At 51.3% G+C, this 13772-nt stretch overlaps 1 protein-coding gene across 1 annotated transcript in view; it reads left to right on the forward strand.

Annotated features, from left to right (window-relative positions):
* Window positions 1–8595, forward strand: part of LOC308232661 (ankyrin repeat and MYND domain-containing protein 1-like) — a gene marked incomplete at its 3' end in the record, with an annotated part of 31595 nt that extends 23000 nt beyond the window's left edge. The window contains 2 exon segments of the mRNA XM_080639889.1: window positions 8152–8161; window positions 8581–8595. Of these exon segments, the coding sequence (XP_080496015.1) occupies window positions 8152–8161; window positions 8581–8595 (25 nt within the window).
* Window positions 8596–13772: the final 5177 nt, after the last annotated feature.

Genomic DNA, 13772 nt, shown 5'->3' on the forward strand with positions numbered 1-13772 from the left:
CAGAACAGGGAAGAACGGTGCACACTCACAAATAAGGAATTGCTGAGGGGACATTAGCAAGGGGTGTGTGGGGGTTGTTCCTCATCTTTCAGGAGTGTCTGTATGCTAATGCAGTCAGTATGGGGAGCACACAGAAGAAATTAGAAGTTTACATGCCATTAGAGGGCTACAGTCTCAGTGAAGTCACAGAGATGTGGTGGGGAAGCTCACATGACAGATGTGCTGAAACGGATGGACACAGGTTCTTTAGGAGAGACAGACCGGGAAAGGGATGAGCGGGAGCTGCCCTTACTGTGACAGCAGCTGGAATCCATGGAGCTCTGCCTTGGGGTGAACAAAGCCAGTTGAGAGGTTATGGCTCAGGATTAGCCGGCAGAATAACATGGGTGATGTGAGTTGAGGTATCTGTATGGACTGCCTGATCAGGAAGAAGTAGATGAGGTCTTTGTCAAACAGCTGGAAGAAACCTCATGCTCATAGGCCCAAGTCCTAAGGGAAGACTTTAAGCACCCCATGACATGATGGGGAGGAGAATCAAAAGAATGTAACTCCCACGGGTTGAAATAGGAACAGTCCAGTAATTAAGGTATAACACAAACCATTGCTGCTGCCAACAATAATAATAATGATGAAGGGAATAACAAGGGAAGATAATACAACCGCTCACCATCCACGCACCGATACCCAGCCCGACCAGAGCAGTGATCGAGCCCTTCCAGGTAACTGCTCCAGGTTTCTATAGTGGGCATGAAGTGCTGTGGTATGGAATACTTCTTTGGCTAGTTTGGGTCAGGTGTCCTGTCTCTGCTTCCTCCCGGCTTCCTTTCCTTCCTGGCAGAGCATGAGACTCACAAAGTCCTTGGTCAGAGTAAACATGACTGAGCACCAACTAAAAACATCGGTGTTATCAGCGCTGTTCCCAGGCTGAAAGTCAAAAGCACAGCGCTGCACCAGCTACTGAGAAGGAGAAAAATGACTGCTACAGCTGAACCCGGGACACAGGGTTAAACCCTGCCAGCGTGGGACATGAGTGCTGAGCATGGGGCTGGGGACCACACCAAATGTGGGGAAAGGGCCAAGCTGAGGGTCAGGGCTCACACAGAACTTGGAGGTGATGGCCAAGCATGGAGCTGGAGCCAGGGGCGAGCATGGGGATGGGACTGCATTGACGCTGGGATGGGAAGGCTGGATGGGTATGGCTCTGAGTGTGGGGACGGAGACAGTGACGGGCATGGGTGCAGGAGCACTGGGCTGCAGGAGCCTCTGGGAAAAGGCTGCAGCTGGTGGCAAACCAGGGTGGGATCATGGTACAGAAGCAGTTAGGGATACCTTGAGACAGTGTAGAGATGGACTTTTAGAATCCCTGGAGTTGAGCAGGATAAAAAACAACCAGTTGCAGTCAGGTGAGGGAAAGTCAGTAAGGGTCAACAGAGCACTCATCTGATGTTTGTGCTCGATGAGCTTAGCAAAGGGGTATGTATGGGAGGGTCCACCCTGGAAATAATTGTTCCCCTTTTTGTCAACCAACCCACTCCTGACATCCAAAAAGATTTTTCTAAACATGCTCCAGCACGGCAAGGGCAAGGAAGAGATGAAATTGTTAGCGTAGCAACTTTTGTCTTTAATGGGAGGAAGGATCACAAGGAGAAACTGAGGAACAATGCAAGTTCCCTTGCTAGTTCCCACAGCCCTTAGGGGTCCAGGACCCTTTTTCCCAAAAGGAAGGGGACAAGGGCAAGGATACAGTATACCACAAGGACTTTTTTCCCCTGAAATTGCCCAAGCCAATTGCTGCAAATATTGTGAATCATAAGGCCACTGGAAAAAAGATTACCCCTTTAAGCTGTGTTTTTCTCTGGCATCGCAAGCTATGCCAAGTTTAACCATGACTTCCAAATCCAGTCCCCTGCACCTGCACAGGAAAATAAATACACCCAAAATTCACAATTACTGGGAATCTGTTATACAGCAACCTTCAGTAAAGCCCACGTGATTTTAAATACCATAAACCCACGTCAAGAGTTCCCACACACCCGTCAGGGGAGGAAGGGGGAGGGGGGGAATTATCTGTGCCCAGTAGATATGGGCACCATGCATTCATCTCTGAACAGCTACAGGTTGGGCAGAGAAGAGATTCAGAGCAGCCCTGCGGAGAAGGACTTGGGGGTGTTGGTCAATGAGAAAATGAACATGAGCCGGCTGCAGTGTGCGCTCACAGCCCAGAAAGCAACCGTATCCTGGGCTGCATCAAGAGGAGCGTGACCAGCAGGTCGAAGGAGGTGATCCTGCCCCTCTACTCTGCTCTCCTGAGACCTCACTTGGAGCATTGTGTGCAGTTCTGGTGTCCTCAACACAAAAAGGACATGGAACTGTTGGAACAAGTCCAGAGGAGGCCACGAGGATGATCAGGGATTGGAGCACCTCCCGTATGAAGACAGGCTGAGAAAGTTGGGGCTGTTCAGCCTGGAGAAGAGAAGGCTGTGTGGAAGCCTCAGAGCAGCCTTCCAGTATCTGAAGGGGGCCTACAAGGATGCTGGGGAGGGACTCTTCATCAGGGACTGTAGTGACAGGACAAGGGGTAATGGGTTAAAGCTTAAACAGGGAAAGTTTAGATTGGATCTAAGGAAGAAATTCTTTACTGTGAGGGTGGTGAGGCACTGGAATGGGTTGCCCAGGGAGGTTGTCAATGCTCCATCCTTGGCGGTGTTCGAGGTCAGGCTGGATGAGGCCTTGGGTGGCATGGTTTAGTGTGAGGTGTCCGTGCCCATGGTAGGGGGGTTGGAACTGGATGATCTTCAGGTCCTTTCCAACCCTAACTATTCTACGATTCTAACAAATGACCACAATACATGGACACAGTGGGACTACAATACAGCATGGGAATTGAATAAAGGTCCCCAAGACGTGCCCTTTTTCAGAAAAGACACCCTTCCAGGTGGGCCACCTATCAATTACACGTTCTTTTGTACTATCTGAAAACAGCCCAACCAGCGTCTTAGGGACGCATTTACACAGCAAACCGCAGGCAAAGTTAACAACCCATTAACAACTACCTAAACTATGCCTGGACGGAAAACCTGCCTACCAATTTGTATAGGATCAAAAAGCCATCAATGACTGGGTACAAATATTCCACCTGATAGTGCCTGATCCATCAGTTCTTGTTGCCTTTATCTCCCAGGGTGGTGATCTCATAGCAGCCTTCCAATATCTGAAGGGGACCTAGAAAGATGCTGGAGAGGGGCTCTTCATCAGGGACTGTAGCGACAGGACAAGGGGTGATGGGTTCAAATTAAAACAGGAAGTTCAGGTTAGATATAAGCAGGAAGTTCTTTACTGTGGGGGTGGTGAGGCACTGGAACAGGTTGCCCAAAAAAACCAAGTGGGTAAATGCTCTATCCCTGGCCGCATTCAAGGCCAGGTTGGACAGAGCCTTGGGCAACATGGTCTAGGGTAAGGAGTCCCTGCCCATAGCAGGGGGGTTGGAACTGGATGCTCTTAAGGTCCTTTCCAACCCTGACTATTCTATGATTCTATGATTTTGATTCTCCCCAACTCCCTTGGGTCTGGGGAAGAGGAAAAGAAGAGAGAGAAGGAAGAGAGGAAGGAGCTTGCAGAACTCATGGTGCTGGCCAGAGATTCCTCCTCCTGAATGTCAGCCGCCCGCAACAGGAAGGTTGCCATGAGAAACCTTGAGGGTCACAGGGATGTTCCTAAGGGCAATAAGGGAGCAGAGGGGACAGATTTCCCATGGTGTCTGGCACCAAGTCCAATCTCTCTCAGCTACTTGTGGTTAAAGGAACATCTCCATTTGCTGGGAGATGAGAATCTGCCACGTCCTAGGGAAGGAGATCCACAAAGCAGTTGTGATGAGACCTGAGAGGTGGGGAGGATCAGAGATGTTTCCCCTCGTCCCTCCCCAGGCTTCCTCCTCGTGCACCCCCAGCCTCATTGCTTTCCAGGTTTGTCTGGGATGTCTAACCGTGCAAGGACAAGCTGGGTGGAGACGGACACATAGGACACTGCAGGGAATTTGGGTACCCAAGGAGAGGAGATGGGGGAGTGTCGAGGGAGGGGATTTTGGGAAGTCCAGCTGAGGTGATTGGTAGGCACTGAAGGAAAAGAACTGAAACAGATCCAAGTTAAGGGGCCTGGGAGGACCACTGTTAGGGGAATTTAGGCTATGGACCAGACAAAATAATAAGCATAGATCTAGGAAGAACTGAAAGGTCATGGAGAGAGAGCAAGGAGGATTTCTTTATGGACACATAACCATAGACTTGGTGGAGGCCCCTCCATGAGTTTGGGATGTGTCTTCACAGGCATGGGACAGATGTGACTATTCACTGTGAACCTGGGCTCCGGGGAAAGAAAGACTTATGGAAGGAAGGAGAGGGACTGATGGGATTGGGTAGCCCCTTGATTGGTCAGGGAGAGGCAAAGCCGAAGAGGCTTGGTCCCCAACATTGCAGCTTTCTTCTGCAGGATTGATGATATGAGCTTGCTGAGAAATCCTACCCCAGTCTCCCCAGAGCTCCCTAGATGTCTCTGGAGGGGCATTTCCAGGCTCCCTGGGATCCCATTACCCCAGGCTGGCACCTGAGGGGCCATCTGGGCACTTACCACATGGTCCAAGTTCAACAATCAAAGAGGTATGATTTGAGCTCTGGAGAGAGAGAAGAGGGCAATGGGATGAGAGTTAAGGACCCAGGACTCCAGAGGCGGATCCATACCTTATGCTGGGACCCAGATGTCCATGAGGGCAAAGAACATCCATAGTCATTGGGATCTCCTGCAGCCTAGACCAACCTCCAGCCTTATTCATTAATGAGGTTTAATAATTTGGGGTCACCTGTGCATCTGATTTGGTGTACCAGACGCTGAGGAGCAAGGCCAAGTTGAGCACTGTGATCTTCATCTTCCTCCTTTGATTTACTATGTTTATTAATTGGTTGTAAAGATGTTAGTGATCACTTGATTCACGCCTTACCTGAACATTTGAAGGTTCCATGCACCCTGTGTAAAACCACAATTGGGTGCCTCAATTTAGCTGAAACACCTTATGTGCGTGAATAAATATTTGTTCTTGTAATTCTGTACTTCGTGTCCTGACCTCTCTTACCTCAGTCAGTGTGAAGTTTTGCGACACCACCACCGTCATTGTCAGCCTAAGTCAGCGCTGTCACCGAGCAAGATGTGACCATTCAGAGTGGACACAATGAATTGTCTGCTTGTCCCCAAGCAGCCACTTGGAGCTGACTGCAGGAACAGAGCTCCCCTGGCTGTAGGAAGGATGTCTGTCCCCACAGCACCTCTGATAAGATGCGGGTTTTTTTGTTTGTCCAGGGCCCACAGGACAAGGATCCTGTCGAGGAAACTTGGAAAGAGCCTGACCCAGGTGGGCTGTGGCAGTTGAAGCATCCGGTATGCCTGGGTACTGGGGAGATTTCCTTCCCTGCCTATCCTGGGCAGCATCCTCTGACCAGTGTGGGGTAGGGGCAGCCATGAGAGCCTGGGAACTTGCCAAGCCTGGAACTGTTCATGCCTGTTTTCAAGCACTGCAACCTCATCGTGCGCAACAATCAACTGCAGTTGCAATAGAGCCTTAAAGCATGGTTGTCAGCCTGGCTTCTTTCCATGAGACAAGCAAAATGCTGTCCACGTGCCATTGCTAGAAGGAAAGGAGAACAACACTGAGAGCACTCTCATAGTTCTGGCCAATCCCGGGCAATTTTCACATCAGGACAAAGATCTGTTTCTCTTGCCTGTTTCTGAAAGGTAACCATTGAAGCATGTCAGGTTTCTCTCTCCAGCCCCGTTCACCTCTCCTCCCCAAGACAGCTTGGCTGAGGTGTCCCACCAGGGATGGGGACAAAGGCTGCTGTTCCCAAAGAACCACTCCAATCCCCCATCCCTATTGGGGTGGCCTGTCTACCAGTCTCTCGAGGGAGCAGAACATCAGAAGTGCTCATGTGCAACTGTCAGCAAACCCACCAACCGCTCTGAGCAACGGCAGCACTGAACTGAGTGGCCATACTGAGGCCCTCTGAGGTCAGTGTCAGGAGAGCAGAGCTGTGAATGCCAAGTTGTTGTCCTATTCTTCAGACTCGTCCTCTCCTGAAGTGTCACAGTCTTTCCACATACCAAGCAGAAGCCTCAGCACTTGCTCCCTCTAAAATAACTAAAATAATCCACTGTGAGGATAATTCTACAAGGCTGGTGGGGAAAACCTGACTTGGATCTTGAAGCCCATGGGATATTTCAGGGGAAGCAAGAGGTCACCTGGTTTGTCTCCATTATGATACAGACTCCTGTCGTAGCTTCAAATAAAGCCTGCCTAGTTCGATTCAGATGGAAAGCTAGGAACAAAGAAGCACTGTGTGTGGCTGAGAGCTGAAAATAGCTGGGACTCCCCAGTGAAACATTAAAGGTCATTTCTGAAGATTACCCATTACATGATGAGTGCTTGTTCTTTACAGAAGACTTGGTATAGAGAAGAGAACTGTTGTTGGACAGTTCTGAGAAGATATCAAGCACTTCTGAATATTTGCTTTGGAGATTGTTTAAAGGAGAGGCAGTCAACTGGAAAATTGTTCTGCCTTGTGCATTAGCTGCTGAAGCCACAGAGTGCTGAATAATTAGCATTTCAGAGGGCTATGACACAGCTGTGAAGTCGTTGTTCAAGGCATTGCATGCATGTAAGTAGTTAAGTGCAGTGGGCAGTGCAGCCCACCCAGCCGCTCGCTCCGTCCTTGCAGTGAGCTCAATTCTTCCTCTATCTCCCCATCCCCTCCATTCCCCCTTCACTCACCTAGCATCTGTTGGTTTCCCCATCCCTTCCCACTTCATTTCTTCCCTCTCTCCATCCCTTCATCCCTCCATCCCTTACCTTTTCACCCTTCCTGAGTCACTCACTCACCAACATCCACAAATATCACTGGGAGCAGCACAAATGGACCAGCAATGATTTTATCGTCAGTAAATTGACTCGAGACTTTCTGTACCTTGGACCTTCTGTATCAGCAGTATCAGAGCATACAAGTGAAGCCTACTATGCAGGAGCTGATCTGCCTCCTTCTACAGCTTCATGCCCAACTGGAACATCATCTGCAAGGACCTGTAATTTAGGGGGCTGGAGGATACTGATTACCACCTCAATCAACACCTCTAGGGACTGTGAGAGCCATCTGGGGGATAATGGTCCTGAATGTGAGAAGAGAGAGAGGTGGGAAGCCACCAGATAGTATCTAAATGACTTGGAGGGGGGAGAGATGTGGGGCTCCTGGCCTGGCTGGTGGTTACTTGTGGTCACTTCCGATTTTCAGCTGCCTCTAGAGAACAATAGAGAGGTGACAACTTCCAGCAGGGCACAGAGGTTCTCTGTTCCCAGGGTTTCAGTCACCCCACCCCTGCCAGCAACCCCTATTTCCACAGTGCTGCCCCCAGTGTCATCCCATACACCCTGAGTGCGATCCCAGCATCACCTCAACCCCCTGAACCCCAGTGCTCCCAGTACTCCCTCAGTCCAGCCACCTGCCCCAGTGCCCTCCCACACCACTCCCTGGTTCCCTTTGTCTGCCCCAGTGGTCCCACTTCTGCTTCCTTTCTCTCCCACCTTTCCAGGGCCACTTCTTTGTTCTCTCCTCCTACCCCTGTGCTCCCAGGTCTGCTCTCTCGTTCACCCAGTCTGCACCAGTTCTTCTACTTCTGGTCTCTAATTCCCCTCATTTTCCCCAGCGCTGCACGGGGAGGGTGGAAATGGAAGGGCTCAGCCATCTGGGGGTGGTGAAGGCGGACAGACAGAGAAGAATTAGATGAGTTGTACCTATTCATATGCCCCTTACAACACCCTAAAGGGCAACTCCTTTGGCTGCCTTTCTGTGGTTTGTTGCTCTTTTGGGGGTGTTTTTCTCAGAAGGTGATGAGCAGCTGCAGTTGATCCTGCAGCTTCCTGGAATTTGTACGTTCCTGGTGACCACCTGAAATGTGTTTTCAGAAGCATAGCCAATGCTATTTCACTGGGAAAAGAGAGGGATTTCTCAATGCCTGTGCATTCCATGGCCCAAGTGGTAGCTCTATGTGGGATTGCCAGCAACAGGAATGATGAGGGTTAACCTGTTTCTGCCATTTGGTCTGTGGCTTGCCCTCTAGGAGCCTGAGGGTAAGAGGAATAGGGAGGCTCAAAGCACAGGCTGAATGTGGAATTGTCCTGAAGGCCACATGCAGGCTGCATAAAGCAGCTCCGCTGCTCTGTGGGTTTGTGTAGGGTTTTGTTTTTAAAGCAAACAGTAGGGCTCTGCCTGGTCTTAGGGTCTTTTCCCACACTTTTTACTATTGTAATATATGTTAGTTAAACATCGCCATTCTGTAATTCTGTTGTGTGGCAGACTTTTATATAAAAGCAACAGGAATGGCCAAGTAAAACACATCTGACGCTAAAAGGGAGATGTGCACTTTTTTTGCATCATGCCTGCAGGACTGGATTCCTGCTGTGAGATCTTCCTGCATTTACTCTGCTCAACTCCACTTAGTTTTCCAAGACAAGCTGATGTCTCTAATTCTGTCTCTCCTGTTGCACAGGACGACTGGCTGTAACAGACCAGCTGCATCCAGGAAATGGCTTTTTGAGTTGGTGGCTTTGCGAACATCAAAGTCCACAAACTCGGTGGACCACCAGAGAAGTTATGAGGTGGCTTCTTTTGTTCAGAGCTCAGTGGCGATTGTTTTTTTGCAAGACCACTTAGAAAATATCTAAAAAATCCTATTTAAAAACTCCAAACAAACAAAGAAGCCCCAAACCCCAATTTGTAAGCCTTTGGAGACAGACCACCGTGGGTCAATTGGTCTTCAACTCTTGGTGCTTTTGCACAATCTCAATGAATCAGAAATTACTATTAACAATCCCTACACCACAGCGTCTGTCCTGTGCCAGCCCACCAACTGAATTACTGACATTTGTCTCGATGAAAGAGGAAATAGATTTTGTGGTAACATGATGAAGAGGCCGGCGTATGGATTTCCCCTGTGATTTGAGAGCACCATATGATTTAGCTGCTCTCTTTTGCCCAATTCCAAGTGGAAATAATCAAGATTATCCAAGTAAAGCAGCAAATTAATATCATGTCTGTCAAGGGGCTGGTCAGATAAGATCCGTTCAAGACCTCAGTGCAACTGCTATGGAAAACTTGGTTGCTTCTTTGTCAAAGGTCAGGAGGAATTTGAAGCTATTTTTATTCCAGTTGTCCCTCTCTTCTCTCTCCACAGGTGTGTTAACAACCGATGCAGCTTTCTGTTAGTTTGGAAGTTGATCTGTTCTTCGCAGTCCTGAAAGACATGCAGGAGGTGCCCTACAGGACACACAGAGAAGTGCTGGAGCATGTCCAAAGAAGGACAGCAGAGGAGGTGAAGGGTCCAGAGAGCAAGTCCTGTGAGGAATGGCTAAGGGAACTAGGAGTGTTTAGTCCGAAGAAGAGAAGGCTGAGGGGGGGCCTTCTCACTCTCTACAGCTACATGAAAGGAGGATGGAGAGAGGTGGGGGTCAGTCTCTTCTTCAAAACTTACAAGGAGCAGGACAAGAAGAAAGTGCCTCTCGAGCCCAAAAGAGAGAGCAGGTGGCTGTTGGCTTGATCAGCATCACCTGAAAGGGGAAAAGGGAGGAAAAGAAGGTGCCCATAGCGCCTTGTTCTCCAGAAGACTTGTCCGCAGTGCAGGCGTCTGGCATAACGAGTTGCTGTACGTGCATTTGCCCTTTGCTGTGTGTTGCTGTGTGTTGCTGTGTGCATGCCTGGGCACCTTTAGCTGAAGTCCCCCTGTCACAGTGGCGGGGAGAAAACTTGATGGAAAACTCCCGTGTTATCAGGACATTGCTAATGGTCTGCTGCTGTTACTGACTGGCATTTCTCCCCTTTCTGGTGAGGAAGATAAAGGCAAGAGAGACAGAGCTAAGGGGCAGATACAATACATCCCTCAAGGGGTTTTAGAAGGCCTCCCAAAGGAAAGATCTAGTCTCTGATGCAAACTGGAGTGACATGCCCTGTCCACGTGGCAGGGCAAGCTCGTGGCTGGAACTGAGCTGGCAGTGGAATTGGTTCCAAGTCCTAGCTCCAGTTCCCTCCTAGCTCCAGCCAGACATTGCTGGATGCCCCTGCTCTGCCAGCTGATCCCCAGTGTGTGAGAAAGGTCCGATCCAGGGTCTGCTTATGCCTTCTGAACAGCTCGTGATGTGTGAGCGCGCATCAGCATTGAATAGCTGAGCTAGTGAAAGGCAAAGATGTGTTCCTTGGCCTCCCTCTGCTCAGCTTTGGGCCAAGGCAGGGAGCAGGCCTGCTGTCCTGTGGCTGGTCTCTCCGCTAAGGTGGTTGTGTGTTCTCAGAAGCCCCAACAGAAGGTGGGGATACTCAAGGGCTGGTAGTTGCAAAGCAGAGGACGAGGGGCGGGCAGGCTGCTTTCCCTTTCCCAGGCAGTAGTCCTGGTTTTGGCTGAGACAGAGTTAATTCTCTTCCCTGTAGCTGGTGCAGTGCTCTGTTTTGGCTTCAGTCTGAGAGCAATGCTGGTAACACACCAGTGATTTAGTTGTTGCTCAGTAGCACTTATCCTGATCAAGGACTCTTCAGTCTCTCATGCTCTGCCAGTGAGGAGGAGCACAAGAAGCCAGGAGGAAGCAGAGACAGGACACCTGACCTGAACTAGCCACAGAGGTATTCCAGACCACAGCATGTCATGACCGGTATAGAAACTGGGTGAGTTGGACGGAAAGGACCGTTTGATGCTGGATCAGGCTGGGTATCGGTCAGCGGGTGCTGAGCAATTGTATTGGGCAACACTTGTGTTTTCTGGATTTTCATTTCTCTTTTTCTGTTGCTTCCTAGTATTATTATAATTTCTGTTATTGTTGGTGTTGTTTATATTATCACTATCTTTTACTTGCTTTCAATTATTAAACTGTTCTTTTCTCCACCCGCAGGTTTTACATTCTTCCGATTCCCCTCCCCATCCCACCCAGGGGGTGGGCGAGCGGCTGCCTGGTGCTGAGCTACCAGCTGGGTTTAAACCAGGACAGAGGGACACTCCAGTTTGCCCTCATCTGCCCTTACCTGGGGCACACGGTGTGCGGGAAGGGAATCTCCTTTACACAGACACCACAGGAGCCCACATTCCCTCAGCCACTCTGCTCACTGTGGTGATGCAGCCGGAGAGGATCCAGGCATGCGGCCGCTGGCAGAGGAGAGGGGACACAGGCACAGACACACAGAGTGCAGCTTTGCTGAACGGGTTTATTGATCATGAGAGGGAAACGGCCCAGGGCTCCCAGGGGATCAGGTGGGGTCCTCCAGGGATGACCATCTCCTCATGGCGCTGGAGGGGGACACGATAAGGAGGTCACCACCACTTCGGTCCTGAAAGACAGATCCCTAAATGAAACACCCGCCCGCGGTGTCTGCTGGAACACGAGAGGGGCCTTGTCCCCGGTGTCTCTCTGCAGAGACCTGAGGAAGGAGAAGGGAATTGGAGACCCCAATATGCCTGGGATAGGGCTTGGCTCCTGTGAGATCCATAGGGCACCCAGACTCCCTTACAACAGGAAGCCTTGAAACCTCCCAGAGCCCTGCCCAGCCCTCACGGTCATCCTGGGGGTCTGTATGGCACCAGAGCCCTTGCCTGGCCTGCACAGTGATCCTCTGGGTCTGCTGAGCCCCGCTGAGTGCAAGGAAAGGCAGCTCTGTCCAGCTTGCCCTGGCACATGGATCATGGACAGTCCCCTCTGTTTCCCTCTTCCATACCCAAGCTCTGGCCACCCCTGAGGGCTCAGGGATTTCCTGGGCCTCAGAATCCCTTGTGGGGCTGGAAATGCCCTGATGCTGCTCACCTAGACACGAAGACCTACAGCCAGGCGTTTCTGGCGGAGAAGCACCAGAGGAACCTGGGGAGAAAGGGAGGGTTAGGGACACGCTTGGGTGCACTGGGGTGTACTGGCAGGCAGGGAAAAGCGATGAGCAATGGGGTCCTTGGAGAAGGTGCTTTCAGGGAGAAATGGGGTACAAGAATTTGCATGGTGGTACACAGAAAGCAATGGGGGTCCTGGGGAAGGGATCACCTGGGTGCATGGCCGTGTATTGGGGCATCCTGGGGTGCTTTGGGTTGTAATGGGATGGATGGGAGTGCAAGGGGGACCCAGGGGAAGGGGGCCTCCCTGGAAAAACACTGGGGTGTTGTGGCCATGAGGGGGGAGCATCTGGGGACAGCAGAACTCATGATACCTACCTCAGGCTTCTTCCCTTCCTCTATTTCGAGTTCCCCCTGTAGAGAGACCACAAAACCTCACTGGTCACTGGTATGTCCCCAGTACCAGCAAGGGACCAGCAAGGGATGGGAGGCGTAAACTGCCATCTAGTTCCCCAGATTGGTTGCCCTCTAAGTCCACCCCAATACTCACACTCAGGCCATAATCTCCACTTTCTTCTAAGACTGCCTGGGAAAGAGAGCAAAGAGCTTGTCTGGATTGGACCTCGGTGGGGCTTTGTGTGGGGCACAGGTGTCCCCAGCCTCCCCAGGCCCACAGCTTCCCTCTGGTCTGAGCAGGAAGATCCCTTCTGCTCCCCCCCACCCCATTGCTCCAAGTTTCACCTGGGATACCTGTTCATGCAGTGACCAGGGGTGGGGACAGAGGTAAGGACAGCCTGGAGAACTAGGGGTCTCCAAAGGGGATGGGGTGACTGGGACCCAAAGATAGGGCACTGGCGTGAACTAGCCAGGCTGATAGCATTGAAGGGACAGGACCGTGTGGGATGTTAATGTGGGGTATAGGAATTCAGGTGCAGAGGATAGGGGGACTTCAAGTGTGGTGGTTGGTAGAGGCAGAAGGCCGACTGCAGAGGACCAAAGTGAGGGGACTGGGAGAGTGTTTGGGAGCTGGGGTTCAAGGAAGTGGCTTTGGGGACATTACCACAGTGGACAGGATGAAAGGTAAAGGACTGAGGGGGGCGACGTCCCAAAGGCATTGGGAACGATCAAAGGGAGGGCATCTGGGGACCCTAGGTAGGACACAGAGGAGATCCCAGGGAGGGGATGCCTGAGGGGACCAAAAGGATGAAGGGGCCCAAAAGGGAGGGGTGTGGGGGCATCGAGAAAAGAAACCGTTTGGGGCCCTCCGAGCGAGGAGATAGATCCGACCATGCAGTGAAGAAGCTGGGCTCTGGGTATCAGGAGCTATACTGCTGGGAAGCTTGGGAACAGACAGAACTGTGGAAGGCAGAAAGCTGCATCGCCTGGGGCTTCTCCCTTTCCTCTTGCTTGGGAAAGGGAGAAGCCAACTCAAGGGGTTTCGTGCTCACCACTGTGATTTCATCCTGCAGGGGAGCTGATGTCTTGCAGCCAACACCTGTTCCCAGCCTTGAGCCCCTCCATGAGGCACTGGGGACTCACCTGAGCATCTGCTGGGGTGCACAGCAGGATGGTGAAGAGCAGGGCCATGCTGAGCACTGCGACCTTCATGTTTCTCTGCGGTGTGGTGAGTCCTGGATGAGGCTGGAGAAGGTGAGGGGCAGATTTATCCCTCCCAGGACTCCTCCTTTGCCCCCAGGGCAAAGCCAGACTTGGCAGAGACACCAGCCCTGGCAGCAAGCCCGGCCTAGGCGCAGTCACCCCTGCCTCCAGCATGGCTTCAGCCACCTTTGCCGGCATCAGTCCAGCTTCCTGCACGAGGCAGCTGGACATGCAAGTGCCCAGGCATCTGGGGGTGGTGAAGGGGAACAGACAAAGGACCCCTGACAGCC

The sequence above is a fragment of the Psittacula echo genome (genome assembly GCF_963264785.1).
Source record: "Psittacula echo genome assembly, contig: SCAFFOLD_89, whole genome shotgun sequence".
Classification (NCBI taxonomy): domain Eukaryota; kingdom Metazoa; phylum Chordata; class Aves; order Psittaciformes; family Psittacidae; genus Psittacula; species Psittacula echo.